Genomic DNA, 26,652 nt, shown 5'->3' with positions numbered 1-26,652 from the left:
AAGTGGGTCCCTTCCCTCCGGCTTCGCCTGCCGCAACCAACACTCAAGCTGACCTACATTCCCATTCCCATTGTTCTTTCCTTTCACTCTTTCAACCACAAATACTACATCGCATCAGACATCTTGGTATCGAAATGGCCGGCAAAGACTCAAAAGAAGACAAGGATGCTCTCGATGCCCTTGAGGCTGAGGCCAAGGAGTTTGACAAGGTTCGCTGCGAGAGGCGCATCGACATCATGACCACCGCTAATCCAGCTCCAGGATGCAGAGATAGACCGAATTTTGAAGGCGTTTCGACTCGACGCGTAAGTGCTGGCCTGATGCATGACTATTGATACGCAATTAGGCTGACCATGACATAGCTACGCTGTATTAGATCTCCAGCCTGGTGTCCCCGACTCAGATATCAAAATCTGTTACCGCAAGAAGTCGCTACTCATCCATCCCGACAAGACAAAGAACCCATTAGCGCCCGACGCCTTCGACCGACTCAAGAAGGCACAGACAGAGCTTATGGATGAGAAGCATCGCGCACGGCTAGACGAGGCCATCGCAGACGCGCGCATGCTCCTCATTCGCGAGAACAAGTGGACGGTGGACAGCGAAGAACTCAAGACGGACGAGTTCCGTCGCATGTGGCGCGACAAGTCGCGCGAGGTACTCATCGACAACGAGCACCGGCGTCGACGTCAGATGAAGGCCCAGCTGCAGGAGGAGGGCCGCGAACAGCGCCGCGCCGACGCCGAGATAGAGGACCGCAAGCGGAAGCGCCAGCACGAGCAGGACTGGGAGGCCACCCGGGATGAGCGGATCAGCAGCTGGCGACAATTTCAGAAAGGGCAATCTGGGGGTGAAAAGAAGAAGAAGAAGAAGCTCAAGCCCATCGGCTGAGGGCGATGAAAGGGGTTTTGCAATGGAGTTTTACGCGGACAACTATGCGATGGATGCCTGGTATGTGAGTTAAATGATGATATACAACGGTTTGGACTCTAATCAAGTCAGACAAGATCCGCCAACAGGCCATGCTCCTCGTCCCACTCAAAGAGGTTTGTTACGGTCTCCAAGGTGAGTATGAAGCTGTCAACGTGATGTCTCGGGTTCTACATATCGTGGAATGACATGTCCATGTTCGCGTAGCATTCACTCAAAGCAACCAGAGGACCACGGTCTTGTCCTTCAGTCATGCGACTACAATTTCATGAGGGGAGTGGCCTCCGATGGAGCTTTGAGCCCCCTCTTTCTATACTACAGGATTGGTATACAACAGATCTGGCAGATCTACATAGACGAGTCGTCGGGTTTTGTCGTGACCTCCGCCGACGCCATACACAAATAATATCAACCTTTTTAACACCAGCAAATGCGCTCCCCATCTAGTATGTCGTGGTCTTCCAATTCATATGATACAGGCCATTCATTACCTCGAGCTGCTGCCATCCGACTTCTTGTTCGGGTCCTCCTTTTTCTCACCCTCGGTGCCCTTGCCAAGTTCCTCTTGGTGCGCCGGGTTGTTGGTCAGCGTGTGCCACATCGACTTGAGGAAGCCCTCATTCTTGTGCGAGTCGGGGTTGTTGGGGTCAACACTTGGGTATGGTTAGCAGGTCGACGACGGCTTCCCTGCAGCGGGGACACTCACCTTGCAGAAGAGCCGACGTTCATCACACGCTTGGCCGTCTTATCTCCCATCTCGTCTGCGAGCATTTCCACAATCGTCCGCTGGTTGGCGCTCAAGTACTTGGGCATGGTGACTCGGTATTCGACCTTGAGGTCGCCACTGCCACCACGTCGAGAACCAAGGCGCTTCATGCCCATGCCCGTCAGGGTCATCTTGTCACCGGTGTTGGTACCGGTAGAGACCTTGACATTAACTGAGCCATCCAGCGTCGGAATCTCCACTTGGCCACCCAGCAGAGCGGTTGTGAGAGGGATGTTGGCGGTATAAAGAATATTCGATCCTTCTCGACGGAACTTGGGGTCCTTGGCGACACGGACAAAGACATATAGGTCTCCCTTCTGGGCGCGAACATTGGGGTCGGCGGTTCGGCCGGTAGCGGGAGCGTCGCCAGCTCCGTCGACGCGGAGTCGCATGCCGTCCTCAATTCCAGCTGGGATATCCACGGTAATCGTCTTCTTCTCCCTCACCACACCATTTCCTGAACATGTTCGGCATTCGGAGCCTCTGGGGATAGTCGAGCCGGTGCCTTCGCAGGTTCCGCAGGTAGACGCCATCTGGAAACCTCCCTGCATAAAGTGAACCCGGGTTCCTGTTCCATTGCAAGCCTTGCAAGCACCTCGTGAGGCGCCGGGCTTCATGCCGCTGCCTGTACATGTTCCGCATGTGCTGAGTGGTGTGAGGGAGATGGTCTTGCTGGTGCCCTTGGCGGCCTCCATAAAGGTGATGCTGGCTTGGACCTCAATATTTTCGCCGACCAGGATCTCTTGTTGATAAGCTTGCTGTCGTCCACGGCGGCCGAATCCTTGTTGTCCAGTAAATGCCGAAAAGATATCCTCAAAGTTGACCCCACCACCGAACCCTCCCTGTGCTCCAAAACCACCAAATCCTCCTTGTCCGCCGAAGCCGCCGAAACCAGAGAAACCTCCAGCACCACCGAAGGGATCACCTCCGGGAGCCCCTCCTGCGTTGGGGTCGAAGCCGGCGGCACCGAATTGATCATATTGCTCACGCTTCTTAGGATCGGAGAGGATTTCGTATGAGGACTGGATCTCGGCGAACTTGTCCTTTGCGGTGGGGTCCTTATTCGTATCAGGGTGATATTTCTTTGCTAGGCCATAGTATGCCTTCTTAATCTCGGCGGCGGATGCGCTTTTGCTGACTCCGAGGGCCTGGTAGGGATCCTTTTGCTGGACCGGGTTTGTGGCGTGGAACAACTATTTACACAAGATCAGAAATGCCGGGCTGATCCATTGAGGGGAATTACTCACCCGCTTGGTCGAGGGGACTCGGGTATCTCTCTTGAAGGATGACCGGTCCCGGGAACCGATGCGCAATGCCGCGGTATGCAACTGTGCGCCTTTGCTTAAGCACTGGATCTTGGAGGTGCAGAGATGGCTTTGCGCCAGGGCAGCGCGCGCGGGAGCGGCGGCCTTTGATAGAAGGCAGGGATTCATCTTGTACCACAGTGATTCATCTGCCCCGAAAACGAAGAAAATATCGAGGAGCAGAAATAAGAAAACGGGGAAACATTACAAGGCAAACTAGTACCTAGGAATAGCTTCGCCGTGCTTCCTCAAAAATCTTTGAAGTTCGAGGCTTCTCCCAACCGGGCTTGAGCCGAGCTTTTGGTGCCTCAGACATCCACCAAACTTCGTCATAGGGCCGACGCCGGATCACCTGCTTTGTAAGGTCGGCTAGTTATTGGCTGAGAGGCGATTGAATTCAGGAACAGGGGAAATGCCGATGCAAAGCCGATGGAGGATTTTCAACTTTCGCATCAATAAATACTAGAGGAGGCGAGGTAGGAAATATTGCAAGCAGAAACACTATTTGCGCTGCTTGATCTATCTCCAAGCGCAGTCATTCTACAACTGACGATCTTCCAGCGGGTGACGATATCGGCCATGCTGAACAATCAAGAAACTTATGCCGAAACTACCCCGAGGTATTCGCACCGTCACAAGCCGAGCGGCTCTTGGTAGAGGTGTCTCAATATTCAGTGGAATTGATTCACATCTGAGTAAACGGGTCTACTATTTACGAACCAATATTTTTGCTTGGCTCATGTTCTCTATTATACCACGTAAGAACATGATTCAAGTGCAAGGCGCCGGTCCCGATGCTGGTGGCCACTGGCCAGCGCTGGGACCAGCTGTAGCCAGCGATCAAGGCTCCCTACTTTAAGGTCTTCAAGAAGTGGCCTACAGAATGACCTCTGCGAGTTGATCAAGGTCCTCGGTCAACATCCATTTGTCTACTTCCAAAGCAAGATGGCACGCATTAGATCCGGTATTTGTTGGTGTGTGCGGTCGTCAGGCGCAACCGGTCAGCTCAGGGATCTGGGCGCCTCGGACACTAAGCGCCCACAACACCATTTTGCTCTCGAAAACACAATTACCGTGTGCACTTTCTCTAAGAGCGAATACGTACGAGAGACTCAGGGGGAAGACTGTAGCATGAAGGCATAAAAAAAAAGAAACTCTGTTCCAGCTCGTTATGGTATCTGATGTAATTCAAAACCGCAATACCCATCTATAACCTGCGCATGCGACCAATGCAAACGTGCCTGTCTGCCTATGCAGCTTTGCGTAAAAAATCAAAAGTCGTCCCAAAGCGACTGCGCTTGGTGATGCCATGGCCCAACGCCTAAAAACTCCGTTCCAATTTGTCCGTCCCTTGCTTGTAAAAGCCCTGCATGAAAAAAATACCTTATTTCGTCGTGGCCGTCGGGGTCGAGTACGGCTTCGAGATGCGGGTGGTGTCGTGACGAATCTTGTAAATAAAGTCGACGATCACGTCGTTCTCTTGCACACCCATTCCGTTAAAATGCTTGCGCACGGCCAGAGCAAGCTTGTCCTTGCTCTGGCGACGAGCTTGCTGACGTCGAACCATGGTTGGGGAATGGAGGCCAATTCCGTTCGGCTGCGAGAGAATCCATTGACGGTAGGGGTTCGAGAAGGAGCTCGGGGTGTTGAGGCGATGCTCGCGACGGTAAGCATGAAGGATATCTCGCTCGAAGGTGGCCCATTGTAGCTGTAAGAGAAGAAAACGAGTCAGTTCCATGATAATTAATAGACACGAGGGGAGCCGGGTGTGAGGGCTCAGGGAGGGGCTCCATGAGACAGACGGAGAGGATCATGGTGCGAGGACGGAGAGGGGTGACCAACACTAGGAGGAGAAGGCTCAGCAGCAGGCTGAGGAGGAGGAATGGCAGCAGCGTTTGTAACTTCGCGCAGATGAGAGTGATTCTGCTGGCTGGCGCCCCGACGCATCTTGGTCGAGTAGTGGCCGTTGCCGCCCTTTTCCTTGGAATTGGGGCCGTCGGCCTTGGAGTCGTCGTGGTTTCGCGAGGATTTTGCTGGAGGCATGATGAAGGCTAGCTGCGCTGATGTGTGCGTAAATGTGTAGGACTCGTGCTAGACAGCAGACAAATAGATCGCAGAGAGCAGACGGTCACATAGCAGTACAGCTTCGATCGACGGTTTGTGGGAGGAGAAGGAGGAGGAGAAGTGGCCGGCGTCGGGGGGCGTGACCGTGAGCGAGGGCGTGGGTATGGGCAATTTTCGGGGATCTGGGGCGCGTGCTGGATTGATCGCCTACCGCCCACCGCCCGCACCAAGCTCCGACGTCACAGCATCTGGAAGAGAAAATCTCACCAGCCAGAGGCCAGAGTTAAGAGCATGAGTGGGGCCACTTCGCTCCCACGCTCCCTCGTGCCATCTTCCACTTCGTCCATAATTCACCCAGAAGACCAGAAACGGTTAAAGGGACAGAAGGAATTTGGGGTCCAGAAGCGGCACCAGAAAAAAAAAGAAGGGTCCGGCCCGGTGGTCCAACCGTCGGACAAGCCCGTGGAAGCTGCCAAAGGGGCGCTTCTCTTTGCTTTCTGGCGCAGATCGCCCCTATTCCGGCCTTTGTCGACAGTGAAAGCCATTCTGCAGGGCTAGATGAAAGAGTCTTGCATCCATCTAGCCTCGGGGAGGCGTGGAAAGGAGGACGGTTCCTTTTCTCGTTCTTATTGGGAGGCGTCAAGAACCGAACAGGCGACGTCGAAAAATAAGTAGATGGAGAAACTGTTCCTCGTCATGTGGCCGCCCGGGCGGGAATACGGAGCGACGGCGTCTGTACTGCCGCTGCCAGGGACTGACTGCACCATCTGTTCCTAGCCACTTCAATCACCTGAACGGCTTTCTTTCTGCCCCTCATGAACAATGTCGAAGTGAGGCATTCTTGAATCTCTGTTCAAGAATTCGATACATGCTGCTCCATGGGATGAGATGAGACATGAAATTGTGAGCCAAGAATTCCATCTCGTATTTGCCATGCGCTCTGAATCTGCAGAGGCTCGTGAGGTGCAAAGACGTTGGTTCATTGCTGTCTGTTCATGCTCTCCAAGGCAAGCTACCGCGGTCACTTGTTTTCCAGGGTCCAGGGACTTGCGTCTGAGACGATGCAGGCAACAGAGAGCCAGCAAAGCTCGGGGCTTTCGGAGCGGGAGAACGAGGGAGCGTGAGGAGGACTCGAAATTCCGGCATGGAATCAAAAAAGAGGGCGCAGATGAATAAGCACTCTTCATCAACGCATGGATATGGATGTCTCCAACTCCCATCACGAGACCTCCATGTGACTGACAACACGCTCCAAGTTTCATCCCAACATGGCCTCCCACTCTCTGGTGGATCTCCTCCAACAATAACCCCCACGATCCCCACGCTGCAAAGCTTCATTGCCGTGTGGGTCGGGAGGCCGAGGCCAAGGAATCGCTATGTGATATCTCCGATCCATCTTTTGTTAACTCGTTCGCAAAGCGCGGCCTTGAGCTTTTCCCACGCTTCGTCATCTTAGCCTCCTCTGGATCGCCGCCAATCTCAGCTGCGCCCAGCACTTGGATGAAGATCCAGGGCCCAATTCTCCACCACTGATCCGACGGGACGGGGCGCCCCAAAGCGCATTTCCTTTTCGTCGACCTGCATCTTGTCCAAACCATGTGGCTTTGGAGAATTGCTTCTTCAAGGCCATGCTTCGACAAATCATGAACCGTAGCACGCCGTTGATTACTTTGCCGGCGTCTGAGACTCGAGTTCGTCCTTCGCTGGCTTCTCTCCGGTAACGCCCTAATCCTCCAGTGCCGCATTTCCACCCGATGGTTGGGTCGCCAACCTTGCCTAAACACCTTACTATCCAGGCCACCGAGGAGTCTGGTCAAGCCTCTGCATGCTGGGATACAGACACGCTACTGCAACTCGCTCGATGCATAGATGGCCGCCGGCCCATCAGTCGACATTCGGCACATTGCGAGGGCATCTCCTGCGCCGATTGGGTAACGGCTCACAAGTGTGCTCGTAATCTCAACTCGACGATGAGGCTTTCTCCAGCCTCATCTCGATGTAGGTACAAGTCAACCGGTGGACCACTGCTGACGGAGATTTTAGCATGCCACCGGTTCATGCAGGGATAACATCGTCCCTCATCAACGAACAACATGGCGATCCCTCCACTCGAAACATGTCCAACGTCCAAGTGGGAAATTCGTCACGGGGGTCATGGCACCATGTGCTTTGCCGCGGGCAGACACGCAACGTGCATGCGAAGGAGGCGGTAGCGAGTGACTGATTGCCATGTTCCCCAGACCCCAGACCCTAGACCCCAGAATCCAAGCCTTGGGTTCATTACGTCGGTATGACTATTTCGATGAGCCGACAAAATCTCAGTCTGTGTGTATATGATATCAGGGGCCCAATCAATCTCCAGCAGATAAGGATTCTGTCGAAAGGGGTGCTACGACCCAACTGCTGGCCCCAGGAGGCAGCAAATCAGGGTTCTTCGGATTATAATGGTCCTGCGTGCCTAAGAAATAGCTGCAGACGCGAGAGACGCAGCGTTCAGCAGGGCTGTCTGGGTACATCGTAATTCAACATTCCCAGCCAAACGTGCCGGCCGCTGTGGAGAAGCGAGAATCTGGGGGGGGCCACTCTAGCAGCGACCTGCTGGCACTAAGGCGATGAAAGGGTAGTGAGCTCTGAAATCCCACCATCTCTGCATCCACTCATGCCTGGTTTCTCTGGGCCTTCGATGGAACCGCTGGGTCAGCGGTTTAATGGGCTGTCTCGAAACAAGACTAGCAGCAAATGAGATTGATTGGGCTGGCCTGACTATGTTAGTTAGTGCAGCCATAATAGTTACCGAACAGCAGGTCGACCGATCTCGGTCTCGACGGGCAGACTTCGGTAGCCTGTCATCTAACTTGGTTGACAAGTTGGCGTTCCAGCTCTCTGGTTGCCAGCCGGACCATCAGATCATCGTGGAGGTCAGTCCTATGCCCCATGTCAGTTGAAACTCTCTATTTGCAGGGTCCAGGGGAACATGCTCGTCAGAAGTGCCAATCCCTTGCAGTCTCCTCTTCGTTAACCATGCCGCTGGGCCTTGGCAAACCGCGTGAGCGTTGGGCGTTGGAGAAAATGGCGCACCCTGGCCGCCCAAGCTTCAGCCAGCACCCCACTAACTCAGCCGCCTGGAGCCTTGGCTGTCGTGGCGGTTGCTCCAGTTCCAGCTTGATGGACGACAGCCTCATTCTCTCGAATCCCTCTCGTAACAGAAAGCCCGAGGGCCATATCAGAGGCCGACGGCACGCCTGGATCCAATTAGCCACTGCCCAGTTGTCAATCGCGGATGCGATTCGTTCGTCCAAGATCTCGATATTGGCTTGGCTCCATTGTGTGCTGCGCTGACGTCCGACTATCGAGATCCCTCGGAGCACAATGACAGGTCCTCAGCAAGTGCGTCCAACTTTGAACAATCCGAAGTAAGCCGGGCCAGGATGTGCCATCGCAAGATTTTCTCGAAGAGCACGGCGGTTCCGATATCGTTCACCGCAATCCACTTCAGCTTGGATGGAGCATTGTTCCAGCCTTGCTCGGCGAAGCATTGCCAGATGCCCTTTCTGAGTCTTGGTGCAGATCAGCGATCGACAAACCCACACCGATGACCGAGGGGACGCTGGGAGGCATGGCATGCTACCACACCTGGTTAATAAATGCAGGGCCTTGACCTGGGGTTGCGGTGCCGACATATGGATCACGCATTTGCATGATACCTAATGGCTGCAACCAGCCGTATTCTGTCCTGTTGAGCGCAAAGACCTCGAGGTACGGTGGCGGCTCGCTGCCATGGAGCATCATCACGCATGGCGAACCGCTCATGTGGTGGATGTCTCAGTCCCCAGTACCGGTACCGGCGTGCCCAGGCGGTGGTCATTTACAGTTGCTTTGATAGATCCATGTTTGGTTTGCTTGCTTTGTCCAGGGCTCTCTCTTCGGGCACTTAGGCACACGACCAAGCGCCAGATTGCCGATGAACCCGGCTCATGCCAAATGGCATTTCAAGGGGCTAGATGAACGCCTTGGCTCAGTCCCGAACGTATTACTAGATGCATCCGTCTCCGTGGAGGCGCCGGCGTCATCAACAATCCCAGGAGTCCGTATGTGGTCCGTCCGTATGCCGCGTCTCCACCCCGAGGACCCGGGAGGAGGGTACAGATGGGCACGCCACTGCTCATGCCACGGGCAACGAGCTGCTGATGCTGATGAAAAGCCAGCAGCCAGCCTAGAGCGGGCCGCTGACTAGCAGCCCATCACGCAAGGGCCGGTGCTGTGCGGCGACGTGACAGCGCCAGGTCGAGGTGGCCCGTGAGCGAGGGAACGACATTAGCCCCATCGTAGCCTGACCAGCCGGTCAAGAAGAAGCTCGAGGCGTCATCCATCAACAACGGTTGCCCGCGGCGGCGGGAGCGAGCACAGACTGGTCTGCTTGTAGACGATCCATCCTGTCGTGTGGTGTATATCAAGGACATGGTGCATCGAGCTGAAAGATGGCAGGCAGGTCCAACGACCAGCACGGTCAACACCAGCACAACCCACATCGCGAAGAACCAACAGTTGGCTGACCCCCATGCGAATGTCTCAGAGTGAACATACCAACTGCCATCAGCCACCAACGGGACCATGAGCATTACGGATCAAGTACATACTCTTGGGCGCAGCACAGCGCAGCTTCAGGGCTCCATGGTGCGGTGCGGTGCCTTGAGGAAGAACCCGGCATCGGGTTTCCCTGCTGGTCTCCATGCAGCAACATGGAACCGTCGACCGTGGGAGGTCTAGGCGTCGAGCCATGAGTGCACAACCAAATCGTCAGGGAAGGATCATGGATGCCCGGCCACGGCGAGCAAAAGAGTCTTTGACAAAGCGCTACACCCCTGCCGGCATCCCCTCCCCGGTCATGGGTCCGCAGACCCCCCGGCCGACTACCGAGTCTGGACGGCCCTTTTCTGTTCAGCTTTGTCGTACTCGAGATGCTGCTCTATCCACAGATGCCAATATCGAGGTTGCCTGCTGCGGGAGCATGGGCCAAATCGTCAAGATCAGGGCGACAATGATCGGAGGCCGGGCGGACATCCAGGCCAGGGCGTGAACGAGGCGACGCTAGTCACGAGCGGAGACGGAATGGAGGGTTGATGGTTGGAGGTGGTAGCCAGCGAGAGGCGTGAGCGAGCGTGCGCGCGCAAGACGAAGCACATTGTCGGAGCAAAAGGAGTTAGGGTGGAGAGGCGAAGGTGGAGCAATGGAGAGGCGAGGGTGGAGGATCAAGTGGAGGGCGGACGGGCGCTTTACCAGGAGGGCAAGGCCTTGGTACGAAAAGGGCAGAGGCTTGTCGATTGTCGAGGTTCGGATTGGACATTGGGACCCTTGGGTGTGGATTGGGGGTGATGGCGATGGTGATGGGTTTAAAGGTTGGACGGTTGGTGAGACTCTGTCGTCCAAGGGGTCTGTCTCTGCCATAAAGAACCTCTTGAACCCCCCACCCTACCCGCGTCCACGCGTTTCCGCTTGCTGCCACTTCCCCAGAGCAACTTCTTGATCCATCCCACCTTTTTTTTTCGAAGCCTCGGAGAGTCTGTGTTGCTTCTTTTGGTTTCTGGGCGGCTCTTGTTGTTGCATTTGCTGCGTGTGCCTGAGCTATTATTATTTGGGGGACGGCCCGTTTCATTTTACGCAGCCGTGGTTCCTGATTATCTCAGCCATCATTATCTCATCTCATCTCATCTCGGCCAAAGACGCCTTTGGTCCTCGCTCGCTCGCCTCCTCATCTCACCTGTCACGTCCTGCCGCCCTTCGATCTTCGAGTCCTTACCCTTTCATGTGAACCATCACATCTCATCAGCCATCCATCTTTACATCTGCCTCAGCCTCGACTTGTCCAGTGTTGCATCCTCTGCACATCATCGCATACATACATCCAAGGTAGCTATTCGTGTGCTTTCATATCTTGTATCACCTCGGCCTCTGTCGCATTTCACATCTGTCCCTCTTCTCTTCCTTCGGTCATCTCCCGACTCCACATGAACGGCCGTATCCGTCCGCCGTCCATTGCATGCGCAGCGCCAATGCAGCTTGCCGTTGCCTGGACATTCATCAACAACGGGCCGTTATACACTACCCGTCAACGTCGAGCACCTTGAACCGTCGCGCTGGATATATCTCTGTCTCTCTCTGCACCCGCCCGAGTCCCTGCTGTGTATCGTTCGACCCTGCTTGCTTGCCTGCCGGGCGGACAAGGGTGTTTTTTTTCCCTCCCAGGGTTCTCCTCTCCACTACGTCTCGTGGAGTCTCCGCATTCTAGCCGACTGTTACACCCAAATCTTGGACTATTCCATGGCCCAGGCAGGACCACAAAGACAACCAAAGCCTCACTCGCGCCTCGACAACGCCTCTCCCAACAGCCTCCGTACGTCACAAGCTGAAGACGCAGGCAAGACGGCGAATCACGGCGCCCATGACTAAAAAGTGGTCTCCGCGCCGTTTCGGCATCACCCAGTCTCCAGTTGCGGCCCACATCCCGGTCTCCCCAAAGCTGGCCTGTCGTTACTCGATCCACTTCGCATAGCATTTTACCCGCAAAAACACGCGACACCTCTTCTTGACTTCGCCTGCTGACATTAAGGAACCAGTCCAGCTCCCATTCGACCCATCCGCTTGGGCCACCCCGAGTCCAAGACCTCGACGCCGCACGCCGACCTTCCGTTGCGGCGCTGCTGTTCTTCTTCACGCATCCCGCCAGCTCGACGGCGTTGATCCCTTCGCGCTGTCATGCTTCACACGCGATATCCAATCATCAATCCGTAGGGGTCTAAACGAAGCAATTATCGATTTATTTCCGCCCTGTCCCACTCTCGCGGCCCCTCGGCTGTCACAACCCCGCCATCCTCTGCGGCAACGCCGCCGCGACACTTTGCGACTGTGCAGCCTCAACTGCTGGAGCTTGCTCTTTTGCGCCCCCGTCGTTTCTGGGCTTATGACTGCCTGCCTTGGTGGAGTCCTGTCTACAGCTCACAACCTTGGGCCATCTGACCCTTCCTCTCGACACCCGTCCCGCGCCGCTCTCGACCCCGTTTCCCTCCATTCTCACCTCAGGTCATGGCATCGATTCTAGCCTCACATCCAAACGACCTGAAACAGATCCTCCCCATATCTCCGGTTAGCTCCGGCGCAATGGGGAATACCCAGAACCCCTCGCCCATCGACGCATCGAATCCTTCTGGCCGTGGTCGGCAAAGAAGTCGCTCACTCGAGAATGAGGGCGCCGAGCAGGATATCAAAGCTGAAGGCCACCATGACGGCCAAAACGGTGCGTCCTCCAACTCGGACGGCCCTGGACCGGCCAGGAAACGGAGACGAAGCCGGAAAGGTCTCGACAAGAGATTTGAGTGCACTGCTGAGGGATGTGGGAAGAGCTACTCAAGAGCAGAGCATCTGTACGTCTTGTCTCAGTGCAACACTTGGACTTGTATGCTGACAAACGATACGCAGGTACCGCCACCAGCTAAATCACAACTCGAAGCAGACCTACCACTGCAACTTCCCCAACTGCACGCGAACTTTCGTGAGAGGAGATCTGCTGAAGCGGCATATGGACAGACATGCTGCGAAAGGCTCTCAGCTCAACCAGAGGGACTCTGTAGCAGGGAATATCGCCCCGGTGATTGCTCCTGGAAATGGTGCCGGTGTTGGAGTGGGAGTTGGTGCTGGTACAAACTCGCCCGACTTTAATCGCAACCCGGTCGATTATTCAAAGGCTCACCCCTCCAACATGCCGTATCAAACAGCCCTAGACGCGAACGGGAACCCTTACTCGCCCATGGCAAATACTCCCACCGGGATGTATCCAAATGGGCAACTACCCGACGGCATGGGCAGCTACATGTCTCCAAACCCGGGCTATGATAACCGCACACCCCAGCTTAGCCAGCCACAGTCCCCTTCGGTGACACAGAGACAGTCAATGTCGGCCAGTAACACACCATTCAACGTGATGTCGCCGATCGCAAACCAGCAAGTCTTTCCAAACCAGCAAAACAATATGGCCCAGGCCAGCACATTTGTCAGTCAGCAGAATGTGATGCCCATGAACCTGCCTCCAGCACAATACTCCAACCCCCAGAACTCGGTTACCGGCACCTCGGCAGAGTACACGGAGCCTGGAACAACTCAGGCGAGTGAGTTGATGATGTTGGATCAGATGGCTATGCCCGCGACTGTGCCTGTCTTTGGAGAAGCTGGTGATCTCAACAAGTCACCTTACGTCGGCATGCCTGAGGACTTTATGGCATATCTCTTCAATTCGCCCGGCCAGGCCATGACCCCGGTAGTCGGCCCAAGCTACACAAAGTTAGTATCACGCAACACGAATATCTGGGATTCTTGGACTGACATGATTTCAGCTACAGTGAATTGCAAGGTAACCCGTTCAATATGTCTCTTCTCGGCACCGACAGTGCTTCGATGGGGTATTTCCCGACTGCTCCTCAGCAGGTGATGGCCGTCAACAATCTTTTAGATCAACAAGTGCCAGAAGCGACAATATCCGAGGAGAAGAGCCAGGAGCTATTCGACTTTATCAGGGAGCGCTTCCATGACAACAAGCATTCTCCATCCGAACGCCAGTGGGATGATATTCTTGAAGGCGACCGCATGAACAACGACCACATGCTCAGCAAGAGGATGATGCAGGCATACATTGGCTCCTACTGGTATCACTTCAGCGACCAGATGCCTATCCTTCACAAGCCAACGTTCTCTCCTGACAAGACACCAAACCTCCTTTTGCTCTCCATGATGGCTATCGGGGCTGCGTGCCTAGATCGAACGCATGGGCACAAGGTGACAAAGGCTGGCGCTCAGCTCTCGAACTTCCTTGCTTGGCACTTGCGCTGGGACATCTTCATGGACGTCAGCTTCCGGCCTCCTGCGAAGCTATGGGTGTTCCAAGCTCTCATTCTTCTCGAGCTATACGAAAAGATGTACTCGTCAAGAGAACTGCACGAGAGAGCTCATATCCACCATGCTACCACCATCACTTTAATGCGGCGAGGCCGTTCCCTAATCGGAAAGTCGGCCTTAGACTCACCGCCGAACCCTCGAGATGGATCCAATGGATCACGGCAGTCGTCCACCTCGAGCTCGACCGGAACTGCCGACAAGTGGTGGGAGCATTGGGTTACGAACGAAGCCACTAGGCGCGCAGCCTTTGCCGCCTTTATTGTCGACTCGATTCACGCTACTATGTTTGGCCACTCGGCGGTAATGGTCGCTCACGAGATGAGACTACCCCTTCCCTGTGACGAATCCATGTGGCGGGCTGGAAGTAGCTCTGAGGTCTGGCGGATCGAGTCAAACTTGATGTCGAATGGAATCAAGCCGACCTCGTTCTTGGAAGGTCTTAAGCGAACGCTAAGCGCTCAGGAGGTACACACAACCTCATTCGGGAGAACCGTGTTGATGGCAGGCCTCTTGAGCGTGTCGTGGCACATGCATCAGCGGGATCTTCAAGTCAATGTGCTGGGCGGTGGTATTATCCAGGCTCTTGGTGGCCGAGACCGATGGCGTGCCACACTTACTCGCGCGTACGACACGTGGAAGGTTGACTTTGACAAGCATCTGGATCGCAGCGAATCTTCGGATCCCTATCGAGATGACGCCCTGAAGCGAAACGAGTTCAACGTTGTGTTTGAGAGCCGTACGGTTCTGCACCACTTGGCACACATGGCCATGCATGCGGACATTGTGGATTGCCAGATGTTTGCGCGAGCGAAGCGTCTTCTTGGCCGTGCTATTGGCCCGCAAGAGTTCAACAGCGCTCAGAGGCGCATCAAGGACCACTGGGCCCATTCGGCTCGAGCGAGAGATGCGGCCTTTTATGCACTCAAGTTCTTGTGCTCTGTGCTGGCCCCTGACCAGGTGACACCCGCACATGCAGGAGGTTACCATCTGGATGAGCCGTACGATGCGCGTGACGACGTTCTCCTGAACCGACCTTGGGTGCTATACTTTGCCGCACTAGTAGTCTGGAGCTACGGTTTTGCTCTCGAGGGAGCTTGTCCGGAGGTGCCGCTACCAACAAATCGCCAGGAGAAACTTCAACACATGAGAAACTACTTTATCAAGTTCGGCACCATCGAGAACCCGGGCAACTTGCAGGGCAGGACAGGAATCAACGCGAACACGGCACTCCTAATGATCCTCAAGGACACTTTTGAGGGAACACGATGGGAGCTCTTGCACGAAGCGGCAACTCTGTTGAACAACTGCATCATCCTCAACCAGGGCGGGACGATACATTAAAAGGGGGTTGGGTGTGATTTGAAGGCGTGGGGACACATATACTGGGATATACGGAAATTGGCGTATGGAATCAAGAGATGGAATATATAGGGCACAAGGGAAGGGCATGATGGATTTGAGACAAGACGTTTGATGATGAACGCGACATGCATGTCGCGATTAGAAGGGGTGGGAGGCTTCATATGATGGACTGCTTTTGTATTTTAGAATACCCCCAATGTCTTTACGACAGCGCGTTTCCTTTCTAGCTCCTCGGTGTTGCAGGAGAAGTACAAAACTGATGGGCGCATTCGCCATCCTCACTCATTATGCTGTTTCAATCGTGTAGCTTGTGATGTGTTGCCCGTGTCCATGATACTTTCGATGAGTCTAATAAATTAACAATGCCAATTCATTCATAGTTGTTGGTGATGAACAATTATCAAGTCGGAAACGCCGACATCTGTAAGAGGTAACTCTGCATCGTGCAGCAACTCTGACAGTTCTTCTCCGTCCATCTCATCGTCATCTTCATCCTCTTCATCCTCGTCGTCAGAGTTGTACGACATGTCAGCCTCGAGGTCAATCTCGGCATCCATGTCGATGAGAGCTGCGTATGGGAGGAAGAGGGCGTTCGGCAGGAGGTCATCCTCCATATTGGCGACCTGATCAGCAGTTCCTACCTTCCAGAACGCTGTAGGGCCAGCGGGGCCATGGTCATCATAGTCCCTGCGATGGGGTAAGTAGCTGTTGAAGACTGGATGGGATAATGAAAGACAAACCTATCAAACCAGTTACCTACTACACCGCGAGCTGAGCGCACGCCACCGATCTGGACGCCTTCGCTGCGCCAGCGTTCGACGCCATGGAAGATGGAAAAGGTTGTCCAGCGGACTTCTCCCTCCCGGGTTAGACGGACGGTACCTTTCGAGGCGAATGCTCACTTGTTAGCTCTCATGCTGCTAGTCATGATGGAAGCTGGCCAAGACAGGAAACTAGAGACTTACCTCGGATGTTTGAGTTGGCGTTGTGATCGAACGAGTCATCCAGGGATCGCGAGACGCCTTTGAAGTGCACAACTGGCAGGTCTTGTCCATCGTCCGGTCCGGGGTTCTGAATGGATGTGACTTGGAGACGGAGCATTATTAAACGAGTAGCCTCGCCGACGTCAAGGGCAGGTCGTGGCGCATCAGGAGCGACAAAATCGTGATCAGGAAAGTTGAAGGCGAAGAAGTCGCTGTAGTCGAGGAAGCAGACAATCTGGTGCCTTGTTGGTCAGTCTCGCCCAGATCATGAAGTGGGAAAAGAATGAGGGGATGAGGGATGAGGGGGGGTAACAAACGCGGTACCATGTGCCTGTGACGCCGTAGGGATCCCGGGCCTCGAGGGAGGTCAGATCGCGCGGCGGAGGGACTTTAAAGCTGTCTGACCAGGAGCCTGAGAATGGCTTGTCCCAGATCTCACCAAATATCTGAGGAACCTTGCGTCTGGGGCCGACGTTGTTGCTCAGGACCACGAGGATAGCCTCGACCTTTTCCCAGTCGACGCCATCGGAGCCGTCAGCCAGAAAGGGGCCCCATCTGGAGTTCATGGTGTACTCGCGCATGTCATACACCTTGGAGCACGCAAATGGATAAGTCCTGTGAGAGCGCAGACGGCCCGCATTCAGAATCGGCCGCCCATGGAGGCAGTGAAGATGAGCGCTCTTCTGCTGAATGGCCCTACGGTCCGCATTTACTGACTGAGGAGCTGCAGATGCTGAGTGGTGGTGATGGTCACGAACACGCTCAAACAGAGAAGAGCGCTGGAGAAAGGCCTCTGACGTGGTTCCATCGCGGAAGATGCGCTGCAGCAGGGCGGCGTTGCGAGAGGTTGCGTGTGTGCGGGAGGGGTTGACGGATTCATCCGAGGGAGAGGCGTTTTTGAGGAGGTGAGTGACAATGTGATGAACAAAGTCCAGTTCGTGTCTCTGGTGAGTTTCAGCAGACGTTCTTCGGTGGTCAAGACGGCGACGCGCTTGAATCTCACCTTGTCCGCCGCAGCTTGGCGATTACATATCGTCTCAAGTCGGACAAGATCTCGAACCTCTTGCTCCCAGTTCAGACCGGTATTATCAGTGGGTTCATCCTACATCTCATTAACCATCATCTCTGAGAGGTATATCTTGAGATGCACGCACAAGCACATCCAGGTACACCTGACGGAACAAGTTACGGTTCCCTTTGATGAAAGCGTGCAGGGCCGAGCACACGCAGGGCACTCTCAACACCAGATCAGCGGGGGGGAGAAACTGCAGTATATGATGCAACACCTCTGCGGGGAGCAGAGTGAGGAGCTTGGATTCACCAGCGCCGGGCAAGAAGGCGTCGTCCATTTCAGAGGTGAGTGAAAGAAGAGGTGAACAAAGGTGAAGATGACGATATCGACGGGGTTTCTGTTGTACTCGAGTGTTTCTTCGGACTTAACGGAGGGGCCCTTGTTCGACAGCGGACGCCTCCACTGTCTGGTTTGTGGAGGTTAACGTTAGAGCCAAGCGGTTCGTCCGGAGCCGGAAAACGTCCATGCAGGTGGGGGTTGTGAGATGACGGCAGCGCTACCCTAGATTGACATGAGAGCCGTTGAATTTGATAATAGGATTTCTTTAATAGCGGTTACAATGTAGATAAGTTGTTCGTAAATAATGTTTAAATAGATTTGGACTTGCACACGTGAATATCCTGCAGTGTACGCGTCATAGTGCTATTCGTGGGTAATATATTTCGATGATATCTGGGCTGCCTAAACGGGGAATCTGGAATCAGACCTGCATCTCAACAACAATCTCACTAATATCTACAATGGAGGCTTAAAACCTAAGTCCAACGATTCATTAGATATATCAAAAAATTTCATGCAATAGTATTGATAATCTTAATGGCGGGCATTAAGCAGCTGTATTGAAAATGAACACCCTGCCTTTTGCCAGCTGAGGAAGTTACTATCTCACCCCTTCACACAGCCTCCCCAACATCGACCTTCGGGTGAACCTTGAGATTCTTGACGTATGAAATCTATATCTTGGCCTTTGGCTCGGGGTCGATATTCACTTTTCCATGCTCGCAAACAGCCAGCAGCGAGTTATCGCTCTTCTTTCTCATCGTTCCCCTCAAAGTTGCCAGTTTCTTGCCAACCTGGATAATCTCGCACTCAATGAGCACCTCCTCACCCACCGGCACCGGCCTCATGTAGGTGACGTTGAGAGTACGGCTCACGCCCATGCCCAACCAGAATCCAGGCCGGTTCACCAGGGCGAGCGGCAACGTGGTGCACCAGTCGAACAGAGTAGCCGCGCATCCTCCGTGCAAGTTCCTGAGGCGGTTACAGTTGTCGGGTTGCACTGTGTAAGAAAAGACACATGACGGATGAGGTCCTTTGGCGTTGGCGGATACCAGGGAGAGATGGGGGATGAGGGAGTGCATCCAGTCCTGGGGATGCGTGTTAGAAAATGTACTCTACGAGATGCAGGTCATTGCTAACCCCGGCTTTGAGATGGCCGCTCTCATCTTTAGTGAGCTGAAGCCATGCCTTGACTTTTTCCTCGGGTCCGCCTCCTAGGATTGCCTCTCGGTGGCCCTTCATGGACTCGGCTGCTGCCTTGAGGTTCTTTTCCTGTGTGTCAGACATTATGGTGAATGAGTGATAATGGTGAGTGAGTGAGTGATGATGGGGGAACGTTGTTGATATCGAGAGTGCTCCGTATTATTGCCGAATTGGGAGCGGCCGAGGTAGATGAACAGGTGAAACCTTTTACCAAGGAGCCAAGAGAAATACCCAAATACTAACAATAAAAGCTGATAACTACGCTTGATATAACTAATTCCCAACTGCTGATGATTACCCCTTCTAGGAAAGACGCCAGAAGTTGCCGAGGCACATCGGCCAACGTCACAGGCGCCCCCGGCCTCCACCAACGGCAACGCGCGCCGAAAGGGAAATGGATCGCGGTCGGAATCTGGGGTTTCTCGGGGGTCAATCCACCTCCCAACTCCACCATCATCAACCATCATCTGCGAATCCACCACGTGCAACTCTTCAACTCGCGTGTCCCAGCTTCTCATCACCCCAATCCATCAATACCCCCAAGTCGCGCATCTATAGCAACCTCATGGAGTTCGTCACGGCCCTTCGGGGCACCTTTGACGAGCAGAAGCCGTCCCTCTTCGAGGTTCTCTCCGAGCAGCAGCTCAACGCCCTCCTCCCGCCCACCCTCCGCTACCTCCTCACCATCGCGACCCATCGACACCCGCGATACCTCCTGCGCATACTAAACTCGTTCGATGAGATCTACGCCGCCGCCATGCTGCTCGTCGAGCGCCACTACCTGCGAACCCGCGGCGGCTCCTTTACAGAACACTTTTACGGCCTCAAGCGCGAGAAGGGTCTGCATGCCGAGGTCCCCCGCGCGAGCATGTCGGCCCCTGATCTCGTGCGCGAGACCTTGAAGCTGTCCACAAAGGACGTGTGGAAGAATCTGCTCGTTCTCGTCGGTATCCCTTATCTCAAGCGGAAGCTAGACGAGAGCTACGAGGTGAATGCGCCCAGAGCCTTGCTCGGCGCGGCATACACGCGAATGCCCGATAACCCGACCCTTCGCGACCGCTTCCTGTATTACTACCGATGGTTCCTGCGGAACATATACCCGAGCGTCAATGCTGGCTACTACTTTGCCATGCTGGCATTCAACCTTGCCTACCTCTTCGACGGTAGCAAGTACCATAGCCCGCTCATGTGGCTGATAGGCACCCGTGTGCGGAGGATGACGGGTGCCGATTACAAGGCCATCGAGGCCTTGACCCAGACACCCGAGAGGGGACATAGACCTGGGTTGCGCTCGTTGTTGAACCCTCGTGAGATGGGACCCCGGCTACTCTCTGGCCTGTCTCTTCTGCTGCCGACCAGCATCTTTGCATTGAAGTTTTTAGAGTGGTGGTATCAGTCTGATTTTGCAAAGCAACTATCAAGAAAGGCCACGGAGAGTGTTGATCTCCCTCCACCCGTGATATCCGGGCTGGGTCGCAAGGGAGGATCAGATAAGAAGAAGAGCGAAGATACAGCCAATGAGGGCGAGACGACTCCTTCAGCCGAAGATGCACCCATTGCCACTCCATCATTGCTCCCTGTTTTCACAGTCCCATTCCCAGAGGACTCGGCATTGTGCCCAATCTGCGTTGACGAGATTGTCACGCCGACAGCCTGCCAGACTGGAGTCGTCTACTGCTACACATGCATCCACAAGTGGCTGGAAGGACAACACCCGAAACAGGAGGAGTTCATGGAGGCCCACGAAGGAAAGTGGGAGAGCGGAGCAGGGAGATGCGCGGTCACTGGGAAGCGTGTGCTGGGCGGAACTGAGGGCTTAAGACGGATCATGGTATAGAGGGAACGAGCTGCATGCGTCGAGTACGCGAATTGGGTGGGAAAAAAAGCGTGCAATTTTCAATACCCGGGCGTCTTGGGTTGTTTCACCCTTAATTGAGGAGGCTTGATCGAGTCTCAATTCGGGTTGATATTGGAATCTAATTAAAATGAGACACCAGTACAGATGCATCAGAGGCATCGTTCTCTCTACACCCAAGGATATGAAGTGATCATGAGACTCATGATGTGACAACAAGGCATTTAGAGCATTGGTTTTTACTATAAAACTCTTTGGATATTACATCCTGTTACCTATTTGCATGTTACTATACTGCCGAGGAGCACTTCAACCGAGTTATGTGCTGCCCTTTAGTGTCTCATCTATTTACCAACCTGCTCATCCACATGCCTGGAATGTCATGTCTCACTTAACATCCGACTCACACCCCGAACTATCAGTTAAATGTCTCACCAAGTCCTCTCCTCGAAAGATGAACGTTTCTGGTTACCTATTCTTGGCAGCTGACCCAAGAAACTTGAGTGCAATGTTGAGACGGAGCAGCCCGAGGTGGAATGTATGGGATGGCAAACAAAGAGGTCGGTCTACTCACATAGCATTCTCTTTCCCATAACCTGACCATTGTGCTCAAGTCTTGGCCCAAAGAGTCTCGTGGTGTCTCATCACGGCTCATCGTCGTCAGCCTCGCAGACGTATGCATTCAGACGTTTTGCCCAGCCAGGCATCGAATTCCTCATGCGTCCTTGGTGGGCTCGCCGCTCCCAGGCAAGGACGACTGAATAGGTTAAAGAAGGCGCTGATGCCCGCCGTTGTTTTCAAATGTTGGCCCTAACTATCTTCCAAACAGTTTTCTGAAGTCTCCCCTTTCCTTTTGGTCTTTTCTTCAGTTTTCTTTTGTTGTTTCATTTGTGTGGCCTGATATGGCTTACTCCCTAAACACCTCCTATATTGGGGAGGAACTGTTGTATGGGTTCAACTGGCATAATGGCATGGACCTGTCGAATGGATTTGTTCAGTAAGTACTCGTCGAGAAGAGACGACCTAGCAGGCTAACATGAGAATAGGTACCAAAGCCAGGAAGACGCCCTTGATCTTGGTCTCTATTCAGTTGAACCTTTCTCGCAAGTCGTCCGCCTAGGGGTTGACAATACCGAGAAGTACGGACTCAATGAGGGAAGACCGAGTATTCGACTCGAGAGTAAACAGGCTTTTCATCATGGTCTCTTCATCGCCGACTTTCTACACATGCCGCCGTCAGAATGTGGTACCTGGCCAGCTTGTATGTCCCCAAACTTACTCTGCTGGACTTTACGCTAACATCTAATTAATAGACTGGGCTTATGGCCCCAACTGGCCTTGGGGCGGCGAGATCGACATCATTGAAGGCGCCAACCTTGCTTACACCAACACAATGTCTGGCCATACTGCAGAGGGCTGTCAACTAGACCCTGCAGACGAGGACCTCTTTTCAGGCGAACGACGAAATCTGGATTGTTTTGTTGGTACGGACAACATTGGATGCGGCTTCAACCCACCCTCGAGTGATACTTCGTCCTATGGCGATGGCTTCAATGCAGCCAACGGAGGAGTCTACGCCATGGAGTGGGACTCCGATTACATCAAAATCTGGCACTTTCCACGAGGTGCCATCCCTGCCGATATTGAAGCCAAGAGACCTGATCCCAAGAAGTGGGGACTTCCACAGGCCCTCTTTGGAGGGAGGAAGTGCAATGTCGACGATTTTTACCAAGATATGAACATTGTTCTCAATATCGTGAGTTTATACTTGGTAGAGAGTTGATATGGCTGAACTGACTCCTGTTAGAACTTCTGTGGCGACTATGGTGAGGGAACCTGGCAGAGCTTTGAGACGTGTAGAGCTCTGGCACCTACCTGTAGAGAATATGTCGCCAACAACCCTGAGGCTTTTGAGAATACGTGAGTTGAATAGTCTGATTTGTAGTGTATGATACTGACAACTATAGGTACTGGGATGTCGCCTACATCGATGTGTACTCACGCGATGAGACTATCCCACCGGTTCTCCCCTCTAGCAAAGAGTCATCGGATGACATCTCGCCAACAACACCTATCGCCGCCCCCAGCAATCCCAACGAACCTAACGAACCTAACGAACCCAACCCCAGTGAACCCAACGGACCTAACCCCAGCGGTCCCGACACGCCTGGTTCGGCCAATCCCTCTAGCTCAACTCGTCGGACCATGTTCTCGAACCAGACAATATCAGGGGAATCAACCTCTACCATGACCAAGACGATGACGACTCACTCAACTATCATGGTCACTATCCCCGGGCAGGGAACTAGCAGCCCGACTGTCAGTCCTCTTCCTGTGGTAGGCGGCGGCAGCTCAGTCAACCCTGACCGTATCGGCAACTATTCATACATCGGCTGCTTTGGCTCAAGAACTGGTTTCTTAACCTTTGACGAAACGACCCAGAGCGCTGATATGACCATTGAGAGCTGTATTCAGGCCTGCGATGGTACAACATATATCGGCGTCTATCAGGAGTGAGTTTTTAGCCTCCTATATGTGGACATGGATACTAACAATAGAAGAACTTGCTACTGTGCTGATAGACTCGACGCCAATACCCGTGCTGTTGCCGACGAGAGCGACTGTGATGTGCCATGCCCTGGCAATGACAAGCAGCTCTGTGGTGGCCTTGCTGCTATAAGCACCGGTAACTCCCGTCGTTGGATGCCTGCCCGTCGAGATGCTCCCAGCAGTGTTCTCCTTACCGTCTACGCCTCTCTCGCTGACACGGAGACGCCTGAGCCACCGCCCGGCATGGGAGCGTCTCGCCCATCTACGTCCAGTGGTCGAGTTGATCTGAATGATTCTGATAACCAGGCTGGGGAGACTGACTCTGATGGTCAGCCTACTGCGGTTGTCACTGATGACGTGACGGAGGTCGTGGTGGTAACGAATACCCTCGCTGACTCTACCGTCACTCGTGTCATCACTCAACTCGGTCCCTCTGAAGTGACGACAGTCACTCGAACTATCGGGAACTTGGCTCAGCCTAACGTCAACACCCGAGTTCAAGTCGTTGTCGAGCCTGATGCTTCTGGAGCGACCACCTTGACTCGGACGATCACTGAGTTCGGTCTCCCTGGAGCGGCCAACTTCCCCACCAACGGCATCGCCCAGCTCGAGATTCCTGGCGCAACAACCGTCACTCGAGTACTTGGAGATCCTAGCCGTTCTGGAATGGGAGCTGTGTCTCCCATCATCGCCGACCTGAACCGTCCCGGCGTCAGAACTACAGTCACGTATCTTACAGTCTTCCCCTCGGATCCAGCCGCGCTTGTCCCACAAGAGAGCGTCATAACCTTGTTGTACGAAGACTGCGATTGCGAGACCCCCAAGTTGATGGAGCTGCCCATGGAGACAAAGGTCGTCGGGTGCGATGGCTGCGGTGTTAACGGTGAGAGCGCTGTCACCTTGACTGTTCCCATCACAGTTTCTGTTACTGTGCCCGCGAGGGGAGGCAGTACTGGTCAGGGTCAACCAAATGGTGGCGAGTCTCAACAAGATCGGCCTGGAAATGGAGAAGACAGCCAGGGAGAGTCTCCCCAGAGTCCATCTGACCAGGCCCAATCTGATCAGAGCCAATCTAGCCAGGGACAGCCTGATCGAGATCAATCTGACCAGGAACCATCCAACCAAGGACAACCTGATGGGCAGTCGGATCAAGACCAGTCTGGCCAAGATCAGTCTAATCAGGGACAGCCTGGTCAAGAGCAAGTTGTTCACAACCAGCCCCAGCCGACCCAGCCTAACCAGGCTCAAGCACCTGAGATCACCACCGTCCTGACCTCATACCAGACCATTCAAGTGGTAATCGAAGAAACTTTGGACAATAATCTTGTGGTGACGAGGACGAAAAAGCAGACGATCGTTGTTGTTGTTCGGCCCTCAGACAGTGCCAATTCACAGATCGACTCTCCTGGAAACACCAATGTCATCCCAGATGTTGTTCCTGCGCAGCCTACAGCGCCGGATCAACCTATTGTTCCAACAGAACCTGCCAACGCAGCTGCTGCAACACCCAGCGCTGCTGGAACGCCGGGGGCGCCGAATCAACCCGTGGTTGTTGGTGAGGCGTGGAGCCCGACCAAGGGCCTCAAGACGAGCATTGCGCTGTCTGTGGTTGTGACCCTGACATTCGCAATGTTGCTGTAATGGAGGAGCTGTCATGACTGTTTGTCAAACCATTCCATTTCCTTTGTTTGGTTTTCTTTGATGTCTCTACGCGAGATGTAATGGGTGATAACGTTGAGAGACGGGCATTGGTAAGGCGGGTATACCCTTTGCAAACATTTTCTTTCCTTTGTCTTGGTTACGTTACGAAGTACCGGAATACTACATATAAATCTTAATGCAAAGACGAGATATTGACACTTTTCTCTCCATGATGCTTGGTGATCATGTTATGATGTGGCCATGATGGGATCTTCTATACAAATACACGAACTCGCCTTGACTTCTAAATGTCCACAACAACGGCCCGGTTCTTTACCTTGCCCGAGCTTCCATACATTTGAGCTGCGTTGACCATCAGGCTGCCATTATTGCTCCCGGGTCCAGACATGAGCCATTTCCAAGCTACACTGTGAAGGCCGTGAATCACAAGACGGAGGATATCAAGCCACGCCTCGTTAGGGATAAAGTCTCGGATGAGACCGCGGCGGGGACGTGACATGAGGCGCTCATAGGTCTCCTGGAGATCATCAAAGTAGACAGATTCTTTACCATAGCCCCAGTGGACGTGGCCAAAGACGTGGAGACGGGGCTTTACGCGCCATACCTCGCGAAGGAGATGACTGTCGCCGAGACCAAGATCGCGGTGATGTTTCTGAGAGCGGTGTAAGTTGAAGTTGACGGGGAAGAGTTGCTATGAAATAGATGGCGAGAAAACTTACTGGAGGACAGTGGGTGATGAGAATATCTGTTTGAGGGGGAACTTTGCTGAGCCAAGGTTGAGTTTCATCGGTGTATTGAAAGCTAGCGGAGTCAGCGTCTGAGTGTAAAATCGCAGATACAGTGGTTGGTGGACTCACGCAAATTCCTTAGGACCGATCTCTGGAATGTCTGGGACTCCAAAGATGGAAATAGTGCGGCCTTTGATCTTCCGCACAGTCAATGCGCTCTCAAGATAAATCAATCCATCCATGTCAGGCTTGGCGCCAGAGCGAACATCCTCTTCGGGTCGGCTCTTGGGATCGAACCAGCTATCGTGGTTACCTGCGACGACGACCTTGACAGGGTGCGGCTGCGCGCGGAGCCAATTGAGCTGCTTCTGGATGTCGGCGACGGTGCCAGCGTTAGTGAGGTCGCCAGCGTGGATGAGGACGTCGCCCCTGGGAATATCGACGGTGAGGTCATGCGTGTCTGAGATGCATACAACACGGATGGCGGGCTTGTCTCGAGGTGGGTGGAAGGGACGACCACGAAGGAGGAGGACTAGCTGGTAGAAGAGAAATGAGAGGTATGTAAGAGGCGACGAGAGGAGGTGGTCAATGAGCGTCATGGGCTCCCACTGGTTGCGTCGCCTGAGGCGAAGACAGGTGAGGAGACCCATGATGGCAATACTGTAGGATTGGCGATGAGCCTCCGAGGAGGGTATGAGCGTGAAGTGTGTCAATTGAGCGAGCGTCTAATTGCGAGTCGGCAGGAGTAAAGAATAGAGGTGATGCTGAGTGAGATGGAGCTTCAGGGAATGATGGAGCTTGGTCGTGGTGGTGACGACGGGGTACTGAGCCTTTAGCGTCACTGCGGGGCGCTCCCAGGGTGACATTTAGGGGGGCATCTACTGGTGGCCAAGCGATCCATTGGAACACGCCGTATTACGGAGTATTTAGCGAGGAATCCACTGGGTGAGA

The 26,652-nt window shown here is 53.9% G+C and overlaps 9 protein-coding genes across 9 annotated transcripts; 4 read left to right on the top strand and 5 right to left on the bottom strand.

The window, feature by feature from the left end:
• Positions 1-134: 134 nt before the first annotated feature.
• Positions 135-891, top strand: LRP88_13672 (uncharacterized protein; the record flags this gene model as incomplete). The annotated part of the gene is made up of 3 exons (XM_083250030.1): positions 135-209; positions 262-305; positions 363-891. The coding sequence occupies 3 exons, from the start codon at positions 135-137 to the stop codon at positions 889-891; spliced, it is 648 nt and encodes a 215-aa protein (XP_083094364.1).
• Positions 892-1,417: 526 nt separating this feature from the next.
• Positions 1,418-3,129, bottom strand: LRP88_13671 (uncharacterized protein; the record flags this gene model as incomplete). The annotated part of the gene is made up of 3 exons (XM_083250029.1): positions 1,418-1,583; positions 1,637-2,889; positions 2,944-3,129. The coding sequence occupies 3 exons, from the start codon at positions 3,127-3,129 to the stop codon at positions 1,418-1,420; spliced, it is 1,605 nt and encodes a 534-aa protein (XP_083094363.1).
• Positions 3,130-4,384: 1,255 nt separating this feature from the next.
• On the bottom strand, positions 4,385-5,043 carry LRP88_13670 (uncharacterized protein; the record flags this gene model as incomplete). Its single annotated transcript, XM_083250028.1, has 2 exons — positions 4,385-4,708; positions 4,843-5,043. 2 exons carry the CDS (start codon positions 5,041-5,043, stop codon positions 4,385-4,387), a joined length of 525 nt encoding a protein of 174 aa, XP_083094362.1.
• Positions 5,044-12,144: 7,101 nt separating this feature from the next.
• On the top strand, positions 12,145-15,348 carry LRP88_13669 (transcription factor domain-containing protein; the record flags this gene model as incomplete). Its single annotated transcript, XM_083250027.1, has 3 exons — positions 12,145-12,482; positions 12,538-13,395; positions 13,449-15,348. 3 exons carry the CDS (start codon positions 12,145-12,147, stop codon positions 15,346-15,348), a joined length of 3,096 nt encoding a protein of 1,031 aa, XP_083094361.1.
• A 395-nt stretch (positions 15,349-15,743) lies between these two features.
• On the bottom strand, positions 15,744-17,701 carry LRP88_13668 (F-box protein; the record flags this gene model as incomplete). Its single annotated transcript, XM_083250026.1, has 6 exons — positions 15,744-16,056; positions 16,110-16,251; positions 16,335-16,587; positions 16,670-17,296; positions 17,356-17,454; positions 17,507-17,701. The coding sequence occupies 6 exons, from the start codon at positions 17,699-17,701 to the stop codon at positions 15,744-15,746; spliced, it is 1,629 nt and encodes a 542-aa protein (XP_083094360.1).
• A 676-nt stretch (positions 17,702-18,377) lies between these two features.
• Positions 18,378-18,990, bottom strand: LRP88_13667 (HotDog domain-containing protein; the record flags this gene model as incomplete). Its single annotated transcript, XM_083250025.1, has 2 exons — positions 18,378-18,791; positions 18,844-18,990. 2 exons carry the CDS (start codon positions 18,988-18,990, stop codon positions 18,378-18,380), a joined length of 561 nt encoding a protein of 186 aa, XP_083094359.1.
• Positions 18,991-19,471: 481 nt separating this feature from the next.
• On the top strand, positions 19,472-20,743 carry LRP88_13666 (pex2/pex10/pex12 family protein; the record flags this gene model as incomplete). The annotated part of the gene is made up of 1 exon (XM_083250024.1): positions 19,472-20,743. The coding sequence occupies one exon, from the start codon at positions 19,472-19,474 to the stop codon at positions 20,741-20,743; it is 1,272 nt and encodes a 423-aa protein (XP_083094358.1).
• A 920-nt stretch (positions 20,744-21,663) lies between these two features.
• LRP88_13665 (uncharacterized protein) lies at positions 21,664-24,952 on the top strand (the record flags this gene model as incomplete). The annotated part of the gene is made up of 6 exons (XM_083250023.1): positions 21,664-21,758; positions 21,808-22,022; positions 22,075-22,517; positions 22,569-22,681; positions 22,729-23,274; positions 23,323-24,952. 6 exons carry the CDS (start codon positions 21,664-21,666, stop codon positions 24,950-24,952), a joined length of 3,042 nt encoding a protein of 1,013 aa, XP_083094357.1.
• Positions 24,953-25,256: 304 nt separating this feature from the next.
• On the bottom strand, positions 25,257-26,351 carry LRP88_13664 (Metallo-dependent phosphatase-like protein; the record flags this gene model as incomplete). The annotated part of the gene is made up of 3 exons (XM_083250022.1): positions 25,257-25,625; positions 25,693-25,774; positions 25,831-26,351. The coding sequence occupies 3 exons, from the start codon at positions 26,349-26,351 to the stop codon at positions 25,257-25,259; spliced, it is 972 nt and encodes a 323-aa protein (XP_083094356.1).
• Positions 26,352-26,652: the final 301 nt, after the last annotated feature.

The sequence above is a fragment of the Fusarium phalaenopsidis genome, assembly GCF_050370095.1.
Source record: "Fusarium phalaenopsidis strain FUZ10S chromosome Unknown contig_32332, whole genome shotgun sequence".
NCBI lineage: Eukaryota > Fungi > Ascomycota > Sordariomycetes > Hypocreales > Nectriaceae > Fusarium > Fusarium phalaenopsidis.
Note: the sequence above shows the minus strand (reverse complement) of the source record. Positions and strands in the feature narration are given on the sequence as shown.